Genomic DNA, 21,379 nt, shown 5'->3' with positions numbered 1-21,379 from the left:
ATAACTATTTTATTATTTTTTCTAAATATATTTTAGATGAAAATGATCTGCTAATAGGATGTCAATGATATTCTAATAGAGTAGGAGAGGCACAGGGAAAAATTAACACTGGTACAAAAAATGTTGGTACTAGGGTGTGAATTCCACCTGACAAAAGTCCCACCTGAATCTGGAATCTAATCTTTCACTTAAAGAAAGGATTAAAAATAAAAATAAATAAATAAAAACGAGGTAACATTATTCATAATATACTCTGAGAATTAACAAGGAAGGTAATTTAGAATAATTGAGAGAATAGGTATAATAAAGATAGTTTAAGCAGTATAGCTCATGGCATTAGATCCCACTGATGGTTTTATTTAAAAAAAAAAAGAGAAATAGGCAAGTAGAAAACTTGACTGGGAAGAATAAATCTTAGATAAATAATAAGAATTAGTTTGATGTACAATTAGTGGTTCTGAAAGAAATTTCTCTATGAAAAAAATAATCTGGGCTTCCCTGGTGGCGCAGTGGTTGAGAGTCCGCCTGCCGATGCAGGGGACGCGGGTTCGTGCCCCGGTCCGGGAAGATCCCACATGCCGCGGAGCGGCTGGGCCCGTGAGCCATGGCCGCTGAGCCTGCGCGTCCGGAGCCTGTGCTCCGCAGCGGGAGAGGCCACAACAGTGAGAGGCCCGCGTACCGCAAAAAAAAAAAAAAAAAAAAAAAAAAAATCTGATAAGGATTTGGACTTCTGAAGGATGGCCATCTTAGTGAGCCATAACATTCCCAATTGTATCTGAACATTTTCATTACAACCAATTATTTTTGAGTTTCTCAAAGGAAAAACTTGAGGATCATTCTGATGAAGGTATAATATCAGTAATTCAAATGTGTAAAGAAGATAGCAGAATAAAGACTTTTCAGTTCCCTTTTCCTACAAACTTCCAATTATAAGGTAAATAAGCCACAGAACTATAATGTACAGCACAGGGAATACAGTCATCCCTCAGTGGCTGCAGGGGATTGGTTCCAGGAGCCCCTCAGATACCAAAATCCGCGATGCTCAAGTCCCTTATATAAAATGGAATAGTATGGTCAGCCCTCCATATCTGCGGGCATCTGCGGATTCAACCAACCACAGACCCAATTCGATTGAATCCTTGGATGCAGAACCCATGGATATGGAGGGCTGACCAGTATAGTAAATAATACTATGTGACTTCCCTGGTGGTCCAGTGGTTAAGACTCCACGCTCCCAATGCAGGGGGCACGGGTTCAATCCCTGGTCAGGGAACCAAGATCCCTCATGCTGCACAGCATGGCAATAATAATAATAATAATATTGTAACTCTGTATGGTGACAGATGGTAAATAGACTGATCATGATAATTTCTTAATGTATATAAATATTGAATCACTATGTTGTACACCTGAAACTAATATGTCAATAAGTCAATAAGAAAAAAATCATCCCCAAAGCAATAAGAAGAAAGAAACACACATATCATCTACAGAAAATTTAGGAGATATCTGTAACTTCCAAACCACAGTGAAGACAAGAGTATAGAGAGAAGAATTTAAAGAACCTAGCCCAAGGAGGGAGGGGCAAGATAGGGATAGGGGATTAAGAGGTACAAACTACTAGGTGTAAGAAAGCTGCAAGTATACATTTTACAATACAGGGAATATAGCCAATATTTTATAACTATAAATAAATTATAACTTTTAAAAATTGTGAATCACTATGTTGTACACCTGAAACTTATATAATATTGTAAATCAACTATACCTCAATAAAGAAAAAAATAAAGAACTTAGCCCAAGAAAGATCAAAGTGTCTTCAAGCATCTGCAGAAAAGAATATCAGTAAAAAACCAATTCCGGACTTCCCTGGTGGCACAGTGGTTAAGAATCCGCCTGCCAATGCAGGGGAGATGGGTTTGAGCCCTGGTCTGGGAAGATCCCACATGCCGCAGAGCAACTAAGCCCATGCACCACAACTACTGTGCCTGCACTCTAGAGCCCGCGAGCCACAACTACTGAGCCCACATGCCACAACTACTGAAGCCTACATGCCTAGAGCCCGTGCTCCACAAGAGAAGCCACCGCAATGAGAAGGCCGCACACCGCAACGAAGAGTAGCCCTGCTCACTGCAACTAGAGAAAGCCCATGCACAGCAATGAAGACGCAATGCAGCCAAAAAAAAAAAAAAAACCCACAAATTCCGCATACAGAAACCTGAAGACTCAGAAATTTAAGGGATCAGGTACCATGGAGGCCACAAGTAGGGGGAGGGCTAAAAAAAAGGTTTATTTGACTCCTGGGCGCTCATGTTCAATCTGTCCATACAGTCAATTCACACCCATCTGCTTCAGAGTGACTGGACCTTTGAAACCCAGAAACAATAACATAAAAACAGTAGGTACTTCAGAAGATGAAAACATCCATTTGTCTAAAGACAGCGATCAAATGAAAGGCTAAATAATGAATAGTGGGGAACAGCCCTACCCCTTCCTGGTCCACCCCAGTTCATTTCCCTCTCTTACTCTCAAAATGCAAACAGCCACATTTACATAGTTAAGAAATTGGAGGATCCCTTTTTGGAAAAAAGAACTGTACAGAGAAAACATGCTGATGTTTGGGAATTCACAAAACAAAGGCAGCTTGTTTCCAACCAGTTCACCAAAGAGTAAAACCCAAGACTATAAGCCCCACTCATTCACACAAAGCTTCTTAAGCTTCTCAGTGCCTCTCCCAAACAGGAACAAATTGACAAGAAGCTCTAGGTGTTTGAAAAAAAAGTCTCCACCATGAAAGAGAAAAGTCAAAACACATAGGAAAAAAAAAAAATCCAAAGCAAACAGAGATAATGCAGAGAGCAGAAGAAAATGTACAAGAGATTATAATTAATATTCTGAGAGGGGTGGGGGAAAAGAGGAGATTACATCCATGAAATAAAACAAAATCTTTAAAAAATCACAATTAAAGAAAGGGTTCTTGGGGCTTCCCTGGTGGCGCAGTGGTTGAGAGTCGGCCTGCCGATGCAGGGGACACGGGTTCGTGCCCCAGTCTGGGAGGATCCCACATGCCGCGGAGCGGCTGACCCCGCGAGCCATGGCCGCTGAGCCTGTGCGTCTGGAGCCTGTGCTCCGCAATGGGAGAGGCCACAACAGTGAGAGGCCCGCGTACCGCAAAAAAAAAAAAAAAAAAAAAAAAAAGAAAGGGTTCTTAGATATGAAAATGATAGTAAAAAGTAAAAATTCAACAGAATTTTCTGCAATGATAGAAAAGTTCTGTGCTGTCCAACATGGTAGCCACTAAGGACTTTAAAAGTGGCCAATGCAACTGAAGAACTAAAATTTAATTTAATGTTCATTTAAATAGACACATGTGGCCAGTGGCTACATACTGGATAGTGCAAAGTTGAAAGACAAAATAAAAAAGTTTTCCCCAGAAACAGCAAAAGACAAAGACATGAGTAAGATAGAAAAGTTCCAGAATTTGAAGACCAGAAAAATCCAATATCTAATTAATAGAAGTTCCAGATACAGAACAAGAGAAAACAGAAAAAAGGAACTAGCAACCTGAGTGTAAGGTTTATATAATTTGAGTTGATGAACATAAAATTCTTTTTTAGTATCATCATGAATTTGTGCTCTCTTAACAAGCTTAATTTCAGCTGACAGTAACGATTCTTTTCAATGCTCAACTGGTCACCAGTTTGTCAGTGGCCATCTTCTCTAGGCTCACCTCTTTTTCTTTCTCAAGGTGCTCTGTTTCCTTTACCTGGTAAACACTAAGACATTCTTGGTACAGCCAGAATGAACTACTTAGAGTACCTTTAACATGTTATCCTCTTTCACACATGCTGTTTTCTTCAGCGTGGAACCACTCACACATCTTGAAAACCCCCACTCACCTTTGTAAAGCCAGGATACACACCAGTTCCTCTATAAGGAGACAGTAGAGGGCTTGGCTTGGAATCAGAGCTCCCCTATTGATTAAATTTGTGAGCTGGCAAGTCCCCTAACCTCGCTCTAATTGTTTCCTCATCTGTAAAACGGAAATAATGGTACTGACCTCAGAGGCTTGTTAAGGAGTAAATGAATTACTATGTCTAAGTTGCTTAGAATGGCACTTAGAACACAGCAAATGCTCAAGAAATGTTTATGATTATTAAAAAGTATTCTCTCCTAGGGACTTCCCTTGTGATCCAGTGATTAAGAATCCGCCTTCCAACGCAGGGGATGCAGGTTTGATCCCTGGTCAAGGAACTAAGATCCCACATGCCGCAGGGCAACTAAGCCCTCATGCCGCAACTATTGAGCCCGCATACCACAAGCAGAGTGAAGCCCACGCACCACAACAAAAGATCCCGCATGCCACAACAAAGATCCCAGGTGCTGCAACTAAGACCTGACACAGCCAAAAAAAAAAGGATTCTCTCCTTAGGTGGAGTTAAGTGCATGCCCTTTGTTTCCAGGGAGCCTCGAATACATCTATTATAGCACTTACCATATTTCTATATATATAACCATGTGTCTCTCCCTTAGACAATGAGTACCTCACAAGCAAGGATTACACTGTTTTTCTTTATATTCCAGAACACTAGCTAACCTAACTATGCTTGTTATAGTACTTAACAAATGCTTAGTAAAGAACTGAATGGTGAGTAAGGGTAAAGATCTGGATAACTATGAGAAAGGAGAAACTATTAACCAGAAAGACAAAAAAGAAGCAGAAGGACTTAGCAATGAAAAAGAAGCCAGGGGTGGGGGAGGAGCAAAATAGGTGAAGGAGATTAAGAGGTACAAACTACTAGATATAAAATAAATAAGTTACAAGGATGTAATGTACAGCACAGTGAATACAGTCAATATTTTATAATAACATTGTATGGAGTATAATCTACAAAAATATCAAATTACTATGTTTTACACCTGAAACTAATACAGTTGACCCTCGAATAATACAGTTAATCTGAGTATAATTTATAGTCAGCCCTCCATATCCGCAGTTCTCCTGCATCTGCGGATTCAGCCAGTCAACGACCGTGTAGTACTGTAGTATTTGCTATTGAAAAATACCCTTTTGTAAGTGGATGTGTGCAGTTCAAAGCCACATTGTTCAAGGGTCAACTGTATAATATTGTAAGTCAACAATACTTCACTTAAAAAAATTAAATTCCAAGTCTTCTAGTCTGAATGAAAGAGATCATGTAACTGACATTCATTCATTCAACAAAAAACATGGTAAATATAATATGGCAGTGAATATCACAAAACTCTGCCTTTATGAAGATTACACTCTACCGGGAAGAATCAGAAAATAAGTAATAGAGACATAATTTATGGAGTAACAAGTGCTGAAAAGAAAAAATGTTATTAAGGAAAGCTGATAAGAAATAGAGTTTGCTTTTGACTGTGGATAGATTATAGGAAAGCATTTATGTAGATTCAGGAGACTTTTAGAATTATGTGATTGGTATACAGACTAGAGATTGGGTTAAAGATGTGTGAGTTCTCTGCATAAATGAGATAATTAGAGTCATAAGAACTTACTTAAGGAATAAATCTGAACATAAATGAGAACAGAGTCTGAATGGAAATATGAACAGAAAAGAGAGAATGGTGGGAGAGTGTATATAAGAGATACATACATACAATTGGGAAAAAGTAGAAGAAAACAGGAAAGGGCTCAGAGACACATAGCAGGGGTGCTCAGTAAGTATTTGCTAAATTGTGAATGAGCGAAAAATCAGTTTTTACTTCCCAAGGGAGGTATTTCTAGGTTTGGTCTTGCCAGAGGCTGAATGGGGTGAGATGAAAAAAGGTCATCAAACATTTGGTATATTCAAATGAAATGTTCAAGTGTAAAGGTTTGATAATACATTTTGTGGTCACTTTTTAATTTAAGGAAATTAACCAATATACATATTTTCTCTAACATCGAGTTGTTTTCGATCTACACCCTGCATAATGCCTGGATATAGAAATGCTTAAAAGATGTTTACTAAATGAAGATTTGCCTCTAGTCACAGTTCCCGAGACATAATTAAAATGTGCTCTTTTAGAAAGAAGTCTTTAATATGTTACCACGGCAGTGTCTGGATTGTAGTCATCAATCTGTTCGAAAGTATTTATATCTTTATTTCCAAGTGCTATTTGAAGAGCTATAGAATCATCAACATATCTAGGTTGGTAAGATTAAGGAAAAATGCTTTTATTAACAACCAAACAAATGATACTGTAATAAGACAGAAAAGTGTGTTCTATTGTCACAGGTTTATGACTTCAATGGACCCTACTTACTTTCCACATTCAGCTTTTCTGAAACCACAGGCATAGTTTACTAGTCACAGCAGGAGTTGGCTATTTTCTGAAGCAAAGTCCCAAGGCATCACTTATTCCCTGTCAAGGGAGACAGAGAGGAAAGTCTTGGCGACTGCCTATGTGACTCACGGCTCTACATCACCCTGGATGTACGTGGCCAGTGGCTGTGGGAAGAGCATCCTCAACTGGCATACTCATATGTTCAGAGCATTCTTCCTGGTTAATTGAGCTTGCTTGCCATGAGGGGTTCTCTTAAGTGCCCTCTGGAGTATGTACCTTAAGTGACTGACTGTACATGTTTCTGTCAAGTCAATCTAAGTAGTTAGCAAGTTATAATGGATGAGCCTCAGGTTTTTAAACAAAAAGTTACTCTAAATTTTCCCTAGCATTGTAATTAAATTTAACAAAATAAAGATTTCACTATAAAAAAAGCAAAAAACAATTTGCAAACTTTTTACTGAATGTCTCACTAAAAAATCACCACAAAAATACGGAAGAAGTGCAAAGTTCTACCCTTCTGTTTCAGAAAGGATACCGCCCAGCATAGCTTAGTGTTTCAGGATCAATGTCATCTTCATAGGCATTCAAAGGGATGAGTTTCCTTTTGATGGGATCAAAAACTAGCTGATAGAGGAAGGTATTATTGGCCCGAATAAAGCCTTTGATGTAATCTTCTGGTACTGTTATATTCATCTTGAGATAATGTCCAATTTTCTTGATAACCTAATAATGAATGTAAAAATATTTATGAGTTATCTGCAGATAAAGAAGAGGGAATGCATTATTCCCAACACCCATCACTTTACATTAGAGAAGGATGAGGAGGGATAGAAAAACCAATTGCTTGTATCTACATTAAAAACCTCTACCAGTAAACACAACCATGTCATGACTTAAAATTCTAAGTCTCTATAACCGTATTTTCTTTGGGTTTTCTATTATTAATCCAAAGAATGAAAAATTCAGTTACACATCAAATTTACATTCCTAGGTATAACTTTAAGATACATTCTTCACCCTCAAAGTCCATTTCATCTAGAAAGCAAAAAACAAACAACACACAAAACCTAAGAATTAAAAAAAACCCAAATATTCATAGATCATATTTTAAAAATGAAGTCAACATTCTAATTCCTGTTAGAGTCATGGATGATTAAAGCTGGAAGGGGTTTTAAATCTTTTATATCAAACTCAGAGACAAAGAAGAGAAGATGCAGAGAACTGAAGTCATCCTGTAGTCACAGGCTAATTAGTACATGTTGCTCTATTCCGAAATCTGCCACCATCTCCCAACCTTGAGATCTGTCTATTCTAGTACACCACCCTTAGTCCTGAGGACTCACATCTTGTACCCTTGGAGACAGAAAATGGAAATTCTGCTCTACAAACTCTAAAGGCTTAAGAGAACTACTCAAGGGGGGGTGGGGTAGGAATAAGCTTCTTTAATGTATGTTTAATTTTTTAAGGTAAAGACATCAGAGAAATTATAGAGCAGCAATGTATGGGGTCTCAAAGTTTTCTAGAAAATACATGACACATGATACCACATCAAATTATATGAGGAAGTAATACAAGAATCCAGTTGTACTCTATTAAGCCACATTAAAGAGATTTACATAAATGTGCAATTCCTCTCATAACTTTCACTTGTTTTAGAAGATAACTACTTTTCATAAAAATGATACGTATGTTAAAATGTAATGAATTAATTATTGTTAATTTTAAGTGAATTAATAAACATTTTGATTTTTCTGTTTCAATTTCTTTTTTTTTTGGCTGCATTGGGTCTTCATTGCTGTGTGCAGGCTTTTCTCTCTAGTCGCAGCGAGCGGGGGCTACTCTTCATTGCAGTGCACAGGCTTCTCATTGTGGTGGTTTCTCTTGTTGCAGAGCATGGGCTCTAGGCACGCGGGCTTCCGTAGTTGTGGCACGTCGGCCCAGCAGTTGCGGCACGCAGGTCCTGGAGCAGGCGGGCTTCAATAGTTGCGGCACGCAGGCTCTAGGGTGCGCAGGCTTCAGTAGTTGTGGCGCATGGGCTCAGTAGTTGTGGTGCACGGGCTTGGTTGCTCTGCAGCATGTGGGATCTTCCTGGACCAGGGATTGAACCTGTGTCCTCTGCATTGTCAGGCAGATTCTTAACCACTGTGCCACCAGGGAAGTTCCTTCTGTTTCAATTTCTGACTCAGTAAATATCAATAGCTATAACCCATATAAATAAAAATAATTGCCACAAAGAGATTTTAAGAGTGTAAAGGGATCCTGAGACCAAAAAGTTTGAGAACTACTACTACAGAGTAACAGGACAGAAATCAAAAGACTACATTTTAACATTAATTCTACCCTAGAATATCTTATCCTTAAGTTTCTTTATATTAGTCTTCATTTAAAAAAATTACTACTTGTTTTTTGTCAGTTGCTGAAAACATGGTTCATCCGTTGCCAAAACCAAAGTTCTAGTGTTTTAGTCATTTTCTCCTTTCAATGACACCATATTGGATATGGATATAATAGAATATTTAAGATCCATATTCTGAGCAGTTCATCTATTATTTAAGAACTGCTTCAAAAACTGAATATGACACTTGGTAAATCACTCTTACCTTTAAAATATCTGGATTATTGGCTAGTCTTAGTACTTTGCAGGCCTTGGCTAATCCAATCCCACGCAGCGATGAGAGATAGTCACAGCCTGAAAGAATGCACATATAACGGAACTTCTCTTCTGTGAACACATCCCCAAGCTGTTTGCACATTCCTAGCCGAGCCTGATCAACTTCTAGTCCATTTCCAAACTGGTCCATTTTTAAAATAACCTTCAAGAGGAATGGAAACTGTTAACACCTGAAAGAGCCATTTTTATTTTTCATCATCTAAGACATTGCAGTATTTCTGAGAGGTCTTTCTTGTTCTTTATCATAACTGAGAAGACAGACAGGTAGGCCAGTTAATTACTGTGATATTTGCAAATAAGTTAAATTGAAGCATACGCTATGGCTAGACAAGGTCATACGCCAGAACTCAATTGTCTTGACTCTGGTATAAAGAAGGCCCTTTCTGACATGATAACCTATTACAGGGTTATCATGTCAAATAGCAATTCATACAAAAAGCATTTTCTCCTTACCTTCCGCTTTTACATATTAAAGTAACCCTTTTGCTTAGTCTTAAAGTAATACATGTCCACTGTAGAAAATTTGGAAAACACAGAAACTCAGGAAGAAGAAAACAGAAGTTGCCCCAAATGCCTCATCTATCACTGTTACCCAGCATTAACCTTTTCACAGATCCTTCTTCATCTATGAAATAAATAGATAATATAAATAACATAGATATTAACAAAAATGAAATCACCCTATAGTTTTGTATCTTAATATATCATAATAAAATTTTCCATTAGTTTTATACATAATTCTAAATAACTGCATAACATCTCATTAGTAGATAAGTTAGCTTATTTACCTAACCTAATTGAAAAATATAAAGCATATGTTACCATTATTAAAAAATAAGACCACATTCCACTAAAGAATTTGGAGAAAACAAAACCCTCTAACTGTAAGGGCTTACTCTGAAAAATCGTCCAGATTACACAAATGTCAAGCAGCAAAACCTTTCTTTTCATTTTAATAAAACAGTTATTAACAACTGTAAGTAAATATTAGTTGCAGGTATTAAATAGGATAAAAAACTTCAGCTCCTGATTTACACTATTTCCATCCACACAGAAAAATAGTATGGAGTAGTTGTAGTTAGGTACCTTTTTACAGCCAAAAGCGAGGAGATCAGAGTCTTCTGTAATTACAGCTTGTACAATACCAGCCTTGTTAAGATAGGCCAACTGTGCATCTGCTTCATATGGAGCCACAAGACAATCTACTCCCTGAGACCGAGCAGCCTATGGGAAAGGATTGGTCAATCTAAAGAACAGCATCTGCAAAGCACTGAACAACTTCCTATATCAAACCCATTTTATTACCAGCCTCAACATGTATTGAATACTTGCTAATATTATTTTTGAAAATCATTTCCTTTGAAGTAAGTTTTTCTACTTTTAGTCCTATACATATTGAACTAATCATACAGCCACTAAGAAATCTTTTTTAAAAATCAATATATAAATTATGAAAAAAGAAATATTGCTGTACATTTGGGGGCAAATACAAGCTATAAAGCTTAATTATTTCAAATTATAGAAAGCTACCATCTTAAGAATGATTATGCTCTAAAAAGAACACAAGTCATGCGTTTCCCCAGGTTCTCTTATCACAGGACACGAGTCTGACACTGTACTGATGAAACAACAGAATTTAATCACTATTTTCCCATTTGTTTACCAAGCAGTTTGAACACAGACCTGAAAAGGGGAAGTGTGGGCTGTGATTTTGGGCATGCTGACACTAAGATTTATGGTAATAGGTAATAAGGAAATAAGCTTCTAAGAAGCAGATCAAGTAGACTAGAAGTCTGTAGAGATCCTGAGTTGGCCAGGCTACTTCAACAGATCTGACAGTCATTCATGAGTGAAGGTTACAGTAACTGTCGAAGACTATGAGTGGGGTGGGATTGAACCTCCAGGAATTTATTCCTTGCATCTCTGCGGAGCACATCTATCTATGTAAGTGACACATCTAAAAAGGGAGAGCTTCACTTATTCCTTAGGATTTCTCCCTTGGAAACTGTTGGACTCCTCTCTTCTACCTACAGATACTGTTCCTTCTTCCTCTGACACCCAGCTTTCCTGAAGGTTAGGCCTAGAATAATTTTCCTCCCTTTACTTCCTTAACAAACAACTCAACAAACAACTTATAACTAGCTAAATGAACCCAGTAATTTGTTACTTTGGCTTAATTTCTTATTTTGCTCACCTTAATTACGTTGTGGGCCATAGCGTGTGTGATATTGATAGAACGGGTGAAACATTCTCTGGCTTCTGAGACCTTCCCCTCACGGAGAAGCTGCTTTCCCTTAAGAAGATTGGCTTGTCTTCTTCTGCAAGATAAAAAAATAAGGTGAGAGAAGGAATCAAAAAATTACAATAAAACTATAATTCAAGAATTTTTCCTAGAATAAAAAATGTTTGACTCATTTGAAAGTGCACATCCAATCCTTGAGAACATTAACCCAGATCTTTGGGGCTTCTAGACAAAAAGAACAAGGATTTATAGTGCCTGTACACACAAGCTTATCATCAGACTTTCCCATAGCAATGCTTCATGTCAAAAGAAAATGGAGTAATGAAGACACTTAAGAAAATGTAAGTCAAGGCTTTTACACCATTAAAACTAACTTTCCAGTGTAAAGGGTGCAACTTTATCAACATACTAAGAACCTGAAGTATACTGTTTCCTGTGAGTTTCTCTGTGGAATCTATTAATACTAGAGGACAAACCATGGAAAAACCAAAAAAACATGAGAGACATTGATATAAGGACTATTAATAGCCATCAGCTATATCGTGATTTGTAGACGCAAGACTAAATAACTACTGCTCTCTCCCTGTTTAGGGAGAGAGCAGTAGTTATGTGCCCTGACAATGTAGTACCACTATGTTTGAAATGGGGGGAGAGAGTGCACATGCAAAGGAAAGAAAAAGAAACTGTAACAGTTTTCAACAATCATATTGGTAGTGGTAGTATTCGTATTTTATTCTGAATCTATTGTTGAATATAATGTGGGGTAAAATAAATGAGTTATATTATAAGATATTCTAACTTTATTATCCTTGTATCCTTGAAAACGAGGATTCTTAGTAGGAAAGAAAGGAGCAACGGACACCATACAGAAAAAGTTAAGTAAAAAAAAAAACCCTGTAGTCTTGAATTTGAATTGAAGTATCAGTATGAACTCATGAAGTTTACCTTTTAAGTAAACGTGCATATACACATACACAAAAATTTCCTAGTTCACTTTTAAACTGAGCTCCAGAGATGAGGAGACTTTGTAGAAAAGGATTTTAAATGCCCCTCCCACCACTACAGTGGCAAAAAGAAAGCTGATCCTACAGAGATAAGTCAGAAAGAGCACTCAGGTCAGAGACAGACAGCTGAAACATTTTTTAGCCTTTCTTGAAGTTAGCAAGAGGAAATAACTCTGTAATTAGAATTAAGAACAGGATGGGGGACACCCAGGTGGGATATGGCATGGACTAGTCTCTTAGCCACACTGGTTTAGGGGTGTCACCAGTCCTTTAAGAAGTAACCTGAAACTAACTTTTTATTAAAAGTATTTTTAATAAACTGTGTATTATTCCTACTAGAATGTGCAGACAGTCTCAGTTAATCCTTTTATAAACTTTATAAAGTTCTGACTTTAAGAATCAGAGCCCACTAAATACAGCTAGATTGAAAAACCTAGACCTGAAGAGCCCTCTCTAATTTGATTCTAAGCCCAGAGATGGCAAAACTAGGCAAGCAGCACTCTCACAAAATGATCACTCAGTGAGGTTTACTTCTGTTTGGGGCTAACTCATACTACCTTTAACAACTAAGCCCAGTGCTCTTTCCTGTACAGCACAATGACTCCTGGACCTAAAAACTAACACAGGGTAAAAACAAGAACAGATGAAAAGTGGCAGAATAGGTGCTTCAATAAAATATAGAAATTCTTTAAAAAAAAAATACAGAAATTCTTTCTAAGGTCTGTTATAAAAATACTAGATTCCGTTGAGTTAAATATGAATGACAAAATTTCAATTATAACTACTGAAAGAACAGAAATAGAGTACATCACTTTTCAACTAGAAACAAGAGACAACAATAAGGTGGAAAAACAATCAACCCAGAAGTTAAGCAAGGTAGGAGCTATAGATTAGTAATTAATGATCAATGTAAAAAGAATAAAACTCTCCAGTTTTAAAAATGACAAAGATTGGGCTTCCCTGGTGGCGCAGTGGTAGAGAGTCTGCCTGCCAATGCAGGGGACACGGGTTCGTGCCCCAGTCCAGGAGGATCCCACATGCCGCGGAGCGGCTAGGCCCGTGAGCCATGGCCGCTGAGCCTGTGCGTCCGGAGCCTGTGCTCCACAATGGGAGAGGCCACAGCAGTGAGAGGCCCACATACCGCAAAAAAAAAAAAAATGACAAAGATTGACAGAATGGATAAAAAAATTACAGTGATGTGTTCTTTATAGAAGACAAACTTAAAACCAATGACATAGTAAAACTGAAAATAAACAGAAAAAGACATTAGGAACATACAAAAGAAAATTGTTACTGCTATACAAACATCAGACAGGATAGAGTTTAGAACAAAAAAACATAGAGACTAAAAGAGTCACTGCATATTGCTTCAATTTGCCACAAAAATATAACAAATTCTAAACTTGAATGCAACCAATAAAATAGCTTCAAAATAAACAAAGCAAAAAAAATCAGACAGAACTACAAGGTAATTGACAATTCCGCTATCATAGTGAAATTTTAATGTACTTTTCTCAGTAATTGATGAATTAAGTAGACACACATAAAAAACAAACAAAAAAAACATTAAAAAACCCAATAAGGATATGGAAGATTTGAACATTACAACCAATAAGCTTGATTTACTGGACAGACATAAAACCATCCACTCAATAACTGAAGAACACATATTCCTTTCTAGCACACAAGGAACATCTAAGGAAATCTGTTCATGTACTAGAGATTAAAATAAGCCTCAACAAACTAAAATAAAAAGAAATTCGTATTATACAGACCACAATCTCAGATCTTAAAAAGTTAAAGAATTAACTTACTCTCTTCTAGACCTCTCCACTTCCTTTTTAGAAGGTAAAGTACATCCATCAAATACCAGGATAGGCTTGATCCCATGAGATAGTAACATATTTACAAATTTCATACAAAATCCTACATACCTATGAAAATGAAGAAAATAATTAAATGCTTTGCATCTTTAGGTAATACTTTTGCTATTTTTAAAACCAAATGAGACATATTATGAAAAGAGGTTTCTGTTTTTAAGCAAATGTTTTCACAGGAAATGTAAACTCTAATTTAGACTTGGATCCTAATGGGCTATGGGATATTTGCTTTCCTCATGTGTAGATTAAAAGGCTTTGACATCCCTTTCAGTTCTGACATTGTGTGATTCTATATCTAGCCTTTTTACCCCATTTTCTTTTTTTTTTTTGCTTTGAGAAATTTCAAATCTATTGAAAAGTTGAAAGAATAGTAGAAAAAATACCTGATTTCTCCAACAACACCATTATCATATCCAAGAAACTTAACAGCCACAAAATACCATCTAATATACAGTCTACATTAAAATTTGTCTGATTGTCCCAGTATTGTTATAACCAGTGGTGACCTGCTAAATGTTTAACAAGTTCTAGAGAAAGTGGTACCTAATATGTAGCATTTGTCAATCCCTGACATGAATATTCTACAGTGGTGGATAAACTACCAATATGGGCTCACTAAATGCTGAACTGGGAGGAGATGGTGTATAGCCAGCTCATAAAAATTGACTCCAGCACAGCACCGCTACAATTTTTTTCCCTAGTCCAGGATGCAAACAAGAATCAGGTATTGCATTTCAATTTTTATTCTGGCAAGAGAGTTAACAATAGCTCCACGTAGATTCATTCCAGGGTCACATGGATGGCTCAACATATGCAAATCATCACTGTGATACACCACATCAACAAAAGACAAAAACCATGTGATGATCATCTCAACAGATACAGAAAAAACATTTGACAAAATTCAACATCCATTCATGATAAAAACCCTTATGAAAGTGGGTATAGAGGGAACATATCTCAACATAATAAAAACTATTTATGACAAACCCACAGCCAATATAATACTCAATGGTGAAAGCTCAAAGCCTTCCTGCTAAAATCTGGAACAAGACAACGATGTCCGCTCTCACCACTTCTCTTCAACATAGTATTAGAAGTCTTTTCCACAGCAATCAGACAATAAAAAAGAAATAAAAGGTATTCAGATTGGTAAGGAAGACATGATACCATACATAGAAAACCGTAAAGTTGTCACATAAAAACTACTAGAACTGATAAATGAATTCAGCAAGGTAGCGGGATACAAGGTTAACATACAGAAATCTGTTGCATTTCTTTACACTAACAATGAAATAGCAGAAAGGGAATATAAACAAACAATCCCTTTTAAAATACTTAGGAATAAACCTCACCAAGGAGGTGAAAGACTTATATGCTGGGAACTACAAAACATTAATAAAGGAAATTGAAGAAATGAAAAGATATCCCATGTTCTTGGATTGGAAGAATTAATATTGTTAAAATGGCCATATGACCCAAAGCAATCTACAGATTTAATGCAACACCCATCAAAATACCCAAGACATTTTCATAGAACTAGAACAAATAATCCTAAAATTTATATGGAACCATAGAAGACCCAGAATTGCCAAAGCAATCCTGAGAAAAAAGAACAAAGCAGGAGGCATAACCCGCCCAGACTTCAGACAATACTACAAAGCTATAGTAATCAAAACAGCATGGTATTGGCACAAAAACAGACATACAGATTAATGGAACCGAATAGAGATCCCAAAAATAAACCCACACACCTATGGACAATTAATCTTCAACAAAGGAGGCAAGAATATACAATGGGGAAAAGACAGTCTCTTCAGCAAGTGATGTTGGGAAAGTTGGACAGCTGCATGTAAATCAATGAAGCTAGAACACAGCCTCACACCATACACAAAAATAAACTCAAAATGGCTTAAAGACTAATATAAGACAAGACACCATAAAACTCCTGGAAGAGAACATAGACAAAACATTCTCTGACATAAATCATACCAATGCTTTCTTAGGTCAGGCTCCCAAGGCAATAGAAATAAAAGCAAAAATAAATAAATGGGACCTAATCAAACTTACAAGCTTTTGCACAGAAAAGGAAACAATAAACAAAACAAAAAGACAACCTATGGACTGGGAGAAAATATTTGCAAATGATGTGACTGAAAAGGGCTTAATTTCCAAAATATACAAACAGCTCCTACAGTTCAATTACCAAAAAAACCCAAACAACCCAATCAAAAAATGGGCAGAAGACCTACATAGACATTTCTCCAAAGAAGACATACAGATGCCTAATAGGCACATGAAAAGATGCTCATCATCACTAATTATTAGCGAAATGCAAATCAAAACAACAGTGAGACAGTGAGGTACCACCTCACACCACAGAATGGCCATCATTAAAAAGTCTACAAGTAATAAATGCTGGGGAAAGTGTGGAGAAAAGGGAATCCTCTTACACTGTTGGTGGGAATATAAATTGGTGCAGCCACTATAGAAAACAGTATGGAGGGAGGTTCCTTAAAAAGCTAAAAATAGAGTTGCCATATGATCCAACAATCCCACTCCTGGGCATATACCCAGACAAAACTGTAATTTGAAAAGATACATGCACGCCTATTTTCACAGCAGCACTATTTACAACAGCCAAGACATGGAAACAACCTAAATGTCCATTGAAAAATGAATGGATAAAGAAGATGTGGTATACATATAAAAGCAATGAAACGATGCCATTTGCAGCAACATGGATGGACCTAGAGATTATCATACTAAGTGAAGTAAGTCAAAAAGAGAAAGACAAATACCATATGATATCACTTACACGTGGAATCTAAAATACAACACGAACGAACACATCTATGAAACAAAAACAGACTCACAAATATAGAGCACAGACTTGTTATTGCCAAAGGGGAGGCGGGGCTGGGGAGGCAAGGATTGGGAGTTTGGGATTAGCAGATGCAAACTATTATATATAGGATGGATAAACAACAAGGTCCTACTGTATAGCACAGGGAACTATACTCAATATACTGGGATAAACCATAAGGAAAAAGAATTTATATATATGTATAACTGAATTACTTTGCTGTACAGTAGAAATTAAACACAACATTGTAAATCAACTAGACGTCAATAAAATTTAAAAACAATAGCTACACGTACAACTGCCATCAATTTTAACTCAAAAATATGAAAAGACACAATCTTAAAAGATAATCTTCTAAATCAAATATATTCATCTTAATGGAAAATTCACTACATTGTTCTTTTTTTCCTTTTATTGTAAACCAGTGACAATAGACCTTCATTGTCTACAGAACAATGATTGTGACCTACTGATTAAGTATCAAGTAAAAATAGAAGAAAGCAAACATAAAATTGTAATAAATTTTAAAGGAAATTTACTTTTTTATTAAAAACTACACAGAGGAACTCCCCTGGCGGTCCACTGGTTGGGATTCTGTGCTTCCACTGCAGGGAGCATGGGTTCAATCCCTGGTCAGGGAACTAAGATCCTGCATGCCGTGCAGTGTGGCAAAAAAAAATTACTAGAGAGAATATAAACATCAGACACCTGGTGCCCTCACTTTATATATTTTAGACATCTTTCCAGGTCAGCACATATAGAGCGACATCATTCTTTATTACGGTCATAAAGGTTTATCATAGGCTTATCCAAATTTTCTGACCTTTTCTGGTTAATATCCCCATCCAAAGGTGAAAAAGAAAAGGAAAGTAAACTATCAAATGTGACTTACTAGTTGCAGTGGGAAAAAAAATTACACAATACTTTGCTGAAAGTCCTGAAACTTTCTAGTTCAGTAAACATTTACTAAACACCTACAACATGGTCAGTCCTGTGGAGTTCATCTCTGACAACAAAGGATACTCCCTGTACTCTGGACAACTCTTCCAGTTAGTCAAAAATCTCAGAATCCTTAAAAATTACCAAAGAACTAGAGATAAAGTTTCTCCCCAGTGAAGACAATTCAAAGAAACACTGAAGGTAGCACTGAAAAACTTGCAGTCTTCAACTGTAATCGCAACTGCTCAAATTTAGTGGTGGAAAAGAAATCACTTTCAAATAATGATTATAACATGGGCTTCCCTGGTGGCGCAGTGGTTGAGAGTCTGCCTGCCGATGCAGGGGACACGCGTTCGTGCCCCGGTCTGGGAGGATCCCACATGCCGCGGAGCGGCTGGGCCCCGTAAGCCATAGCCGCTGAGCCTGCGCGTCCGGAGCCTGTGCTCCGCAACGGGAGAGGCCACAACAGTGAGAGGCCCGCGTAATGCAAAAAAAAAATGATTGTAACAGTTGGAGTGGCAGAAGTGCCCAGACTCCTTCAGATCCACACAAACTGTAACAGGTCACTTTTGGTCAAATTAACTCCATAGGCCTGAAAGCCCAAAACATACATTCACCTTTCAATAATGACTTCTCTGTTACTCTCCATCCCCACCCCCTCCCTCCATCTTCTGTAAACAAAAAGGGTTATTACTGTCCATTGTGCTTAAGTAAATCAGACTAAGATCTGTGAGCCTTTCCTCTAGGAGATAAATAATATATTGCAAAAAAGAAAACACATAATAGTATCCAAATTCCTGTGGGAAATCTCTGTCCAAAAACTATGCTTGCTTGTTTTTCTAGTGTTTCTATTTAAAAAATAAAGAGGACATTCGTCCTGCCTCAAATGAGGTCACAGAGTTATGACTGGATGTCAACAGGGTCACCAGTTTTGGCCCCAAGTGAAGTAAAAGGGAGTCAGAACACCTTGTCCCTTAGAAGCAACTGCCTTGTTTTGCTAATAGGGCTTAGCAATGTGTTGTCTGTACCCAAGAAAGTAGGAGTCTGAAATCACCATGGATTTTTAGAATATTGTTAAAAAGTTTATCTTACATAAAGAATAAAGAAGACAGTCTTTGTCCATTAGTGTCCTAATACTCTGGCTTAGTAGAAAGAATGAAAACTAGGACTATAACGTAGAAGGAAATGTTCCCTGATTTGGCAATATTCTAAAGCACATACTCTCACGTCTTGATAAACCTGGCATTGAATAAAAATGATTCCTTTCTGAAAAAAAGGCATTATAAGTCTCATTCTTAATTGGCAATGAATTAATATAAGGTCCAAACTTACTTATCGGTAGGTTCACCTTTGGCTAGTTTTTCAGCACAAGCAACAGCTCCTTTGTGAAGCCAGCAGTATGTATCCACAGCTACTACCTGCCCTTTATACTTCCTCATGTGGATAGGTTCAGAAGCTTCTTTGATAAATTGCAGTAATCCTTGTATCCCCATAGTGCCAAGTTAACTACATGATATGAAAAGAGAAAGGCAAAATTTAAAGCAAAATATATTTACCCAAAAGTGTTGGAAAAATAAAGAAAAAGAGCTTGGAAACTGATATAGCAACGATTATTGTTCAGATATTTGAGAATCATGCTCTTTAATATTTTAAGTGGGCTCCTCCCTGTCAAACAATTTCCATAGTCTAAAATATTTACCCCAGTCACTAATACTATCTCTAATGCCACTTCATAGTTCCTTAATGTTTATTCTTTCTAAAGTGCCTTCCCACTTGGAATCATAACGTTTGCTCCAAGCCCTTAACACAGTATAAAGCAAGCAGAAAGTACTAAAAAAGTATGAGACTGTCTTCTCTCCAAAAAGGCATTGTTAAAATCTATAAAACTATGTATGCTATGATACCACATTGCCTCTACACAGGCATTATAAGAAATAACATGCAAAACAGTTTGTAGAACACTTTAACTGAAAAATAAAATAATCAAACACAATTATAGAACTAAAGCTGTACTTTTCTAGGAATGAAATTTACTGCCATCAGAACGCTTTATTCCAAGCAATGAATGTTGTTTATAAGCAGTGGTGGGTGGCATCCAGAGGCAACTCCACTGGACTCTCTGAAAGCTATCCCCAAATAATGTGAAACCATGCCTGCTGTGCAAATAGTTTCAAGAAAAATGTTTTAGCTTCCCACCCTCTTCGTCTAGGTTGCAGCCCCCAAGCCCTTTCTATATGGAAACCTATAGCTGCCAGTCCTTTCCCAAGCAACTATTGCCCCTTCCCCCAACTCCCCTGATAAAAAAGTAAAAGCAGTAGACACTGAGTAGCTGCTCAGCATTTCGTAAAATAAATCTCTCCCATAAGGCATTACGTTTGGGAGGAAAGGAAGAAAGTACAGGATCAGAAGTCAGACTTACCCTGTTGAAACCCTGTATCAAAGCTGTGATACTCTAGTTCAGCAGTTCTCAATTTTCAATTCTTGGCACATTCTCAACTCCACTCCTAGGGACTATGATTCACTAGTCCTGGAGTGAGGCGGGAATTCTAAATTTTAAATATGGCAGGTAATTTGGACACAGGAGGTCCTCTAGCCACAGTTTAGGAAAAACAATTAGTCTCCTACCTCTCAGACGTTCCTGAAAAGAGTTTTCTTTCTCTGAGGAAAACTGACATAGTATATACATTTCGTGAAACTTACATTTTTTTCTAAGTTAGGTAAATATTCTCGAATAAATGTTTCCTCTTCAGCACAATGAGAACGATGGGGGGCCTTAGGCACAAAGCATCCTCAGGAGACCGCCCGCAGCACCAAGTAGTAGTGACAGCACAATGTCACCGCTCCATCCCGTTTCACAGGGATTGGCAGGGAGGCCCACAAGCCCTTTCCAGGAAACACGTTCCTTTGGCCTGCACAACGTTAAGAAAACAATGTACTTGTCAAACATTTGGAAGCTGGGAAGTTGCTTGTAAAACTGACCTGACAGCTTGCGCAGGAGAACGAGAGGACCCTCCCTCGGTTCGCCGAACCGCAGCCCTGGCCAGGCCGAGCGCGCTCCCCCGGCCCATACACCGCCGCACTACAAATTCATTTCAGGGGTGCCCCCCAGCCCCGCGCCGCCCTCGGGGCCACTGCAGGGTCCGGGAACGCGTGAGACCCTCCCCTTCAGCCCCGCAGACCCCGGATCCCGAGGGCAGGGGCAGGAACCAGCGGGGACCCACCGCGTGCTCTGAACAGCCCGCTCCGCTCGCTTCCCGGCTAGGTCCCGCGCCGTCCGTCGGAGGGCAGCGCTGTGAGGGCTCAGAAGCCTATCCCCACGGCCCCCACTCGCCTGGGCCGGAGCACGCTAGGCGGCTGCGGGGAACTCAAGGGGCAGAGGCGCAGGGACGCAGCTGTGCACCGGCATCCGGACCTTTCAATTTGCGCGGGATGGCCCGCGACCCCGCCCAGAGGAAGTGACGTCAC

General features: G+C 38.1%; 1 protein-coding gene across 4 annotated transcripts in view; it reads right to left on the bottom strand.

Annotated features, from left to right (window-relative positions):
- Positions 1–21,335, bottom strand: part of EXO1 (exonuclease 1) — a 42,037-nt gene extending 20,702 nt beyond the window's left edge. For 3 of the 4 annotated variants that reach the window (XM_004283490.3, XM_033412384.2, XM_033412385.2), the window contains exons 1-9: positions 21,136–21,335; positions 20,615–20,823; positions 19,247–19,420; positions 14,044–14,163; positions 11,178–11,301; positions 10,070–10,207; positions 8,913–9,125; positions 6,848–7,035; positions 6,076–6,172 (exon numbers count right to left, since the gene is read on the bottom strand). In XM_004283490.3, coding sequence (XP_004283538.2) covers positions 6,076–6,172; positions 6,848–7,035; positions 8,913–9,125; positions 10,070–10,207; positions 11,178–11,301; positions 14,044–14,163; positions 19,247–19,407 — 1,041 coding nt within the window. In that variant the 5' untranslated portion in view covers positions 19,408–19,420; positions 20,615–20,823; positions 21,136–21,335. The remainder of the gene's footprint in view (positions 1–6,075; positions 6,173–6,847; positions 7,036–8,912; positions 9,126–10,069; positions 10,208–11,177; positions 11,302–14,043; positions 14,164–19,246; positions 19,421–20,614; positions 20,824–21,135) is intronic. The other variant, XM_033412386.2, reaches the window with a different exon arrangement.
- Between the last annotated feature and the right edge of the window lie 44 nt (positions 21,336–21,379).

The sequence above is a fragment of the Orcinus orca genome, chromosome 1 (assembly GCF_937001465.1).
Source record: "Orcinus orca chromosome 1, mOrcOrc1.1, whole genome shotgun sequence".
Taxonomy (NCBI): Eukaryota; Metazoa; Chordata; class Mammalia; order Artiodactyla; family Delphinidae; genus Orcinus; species Orcinus orca.
Note: the sequence above shows the minus strand (reverse complement) of the source record. Positions and strands in the feature narration are given on the sequence as shown.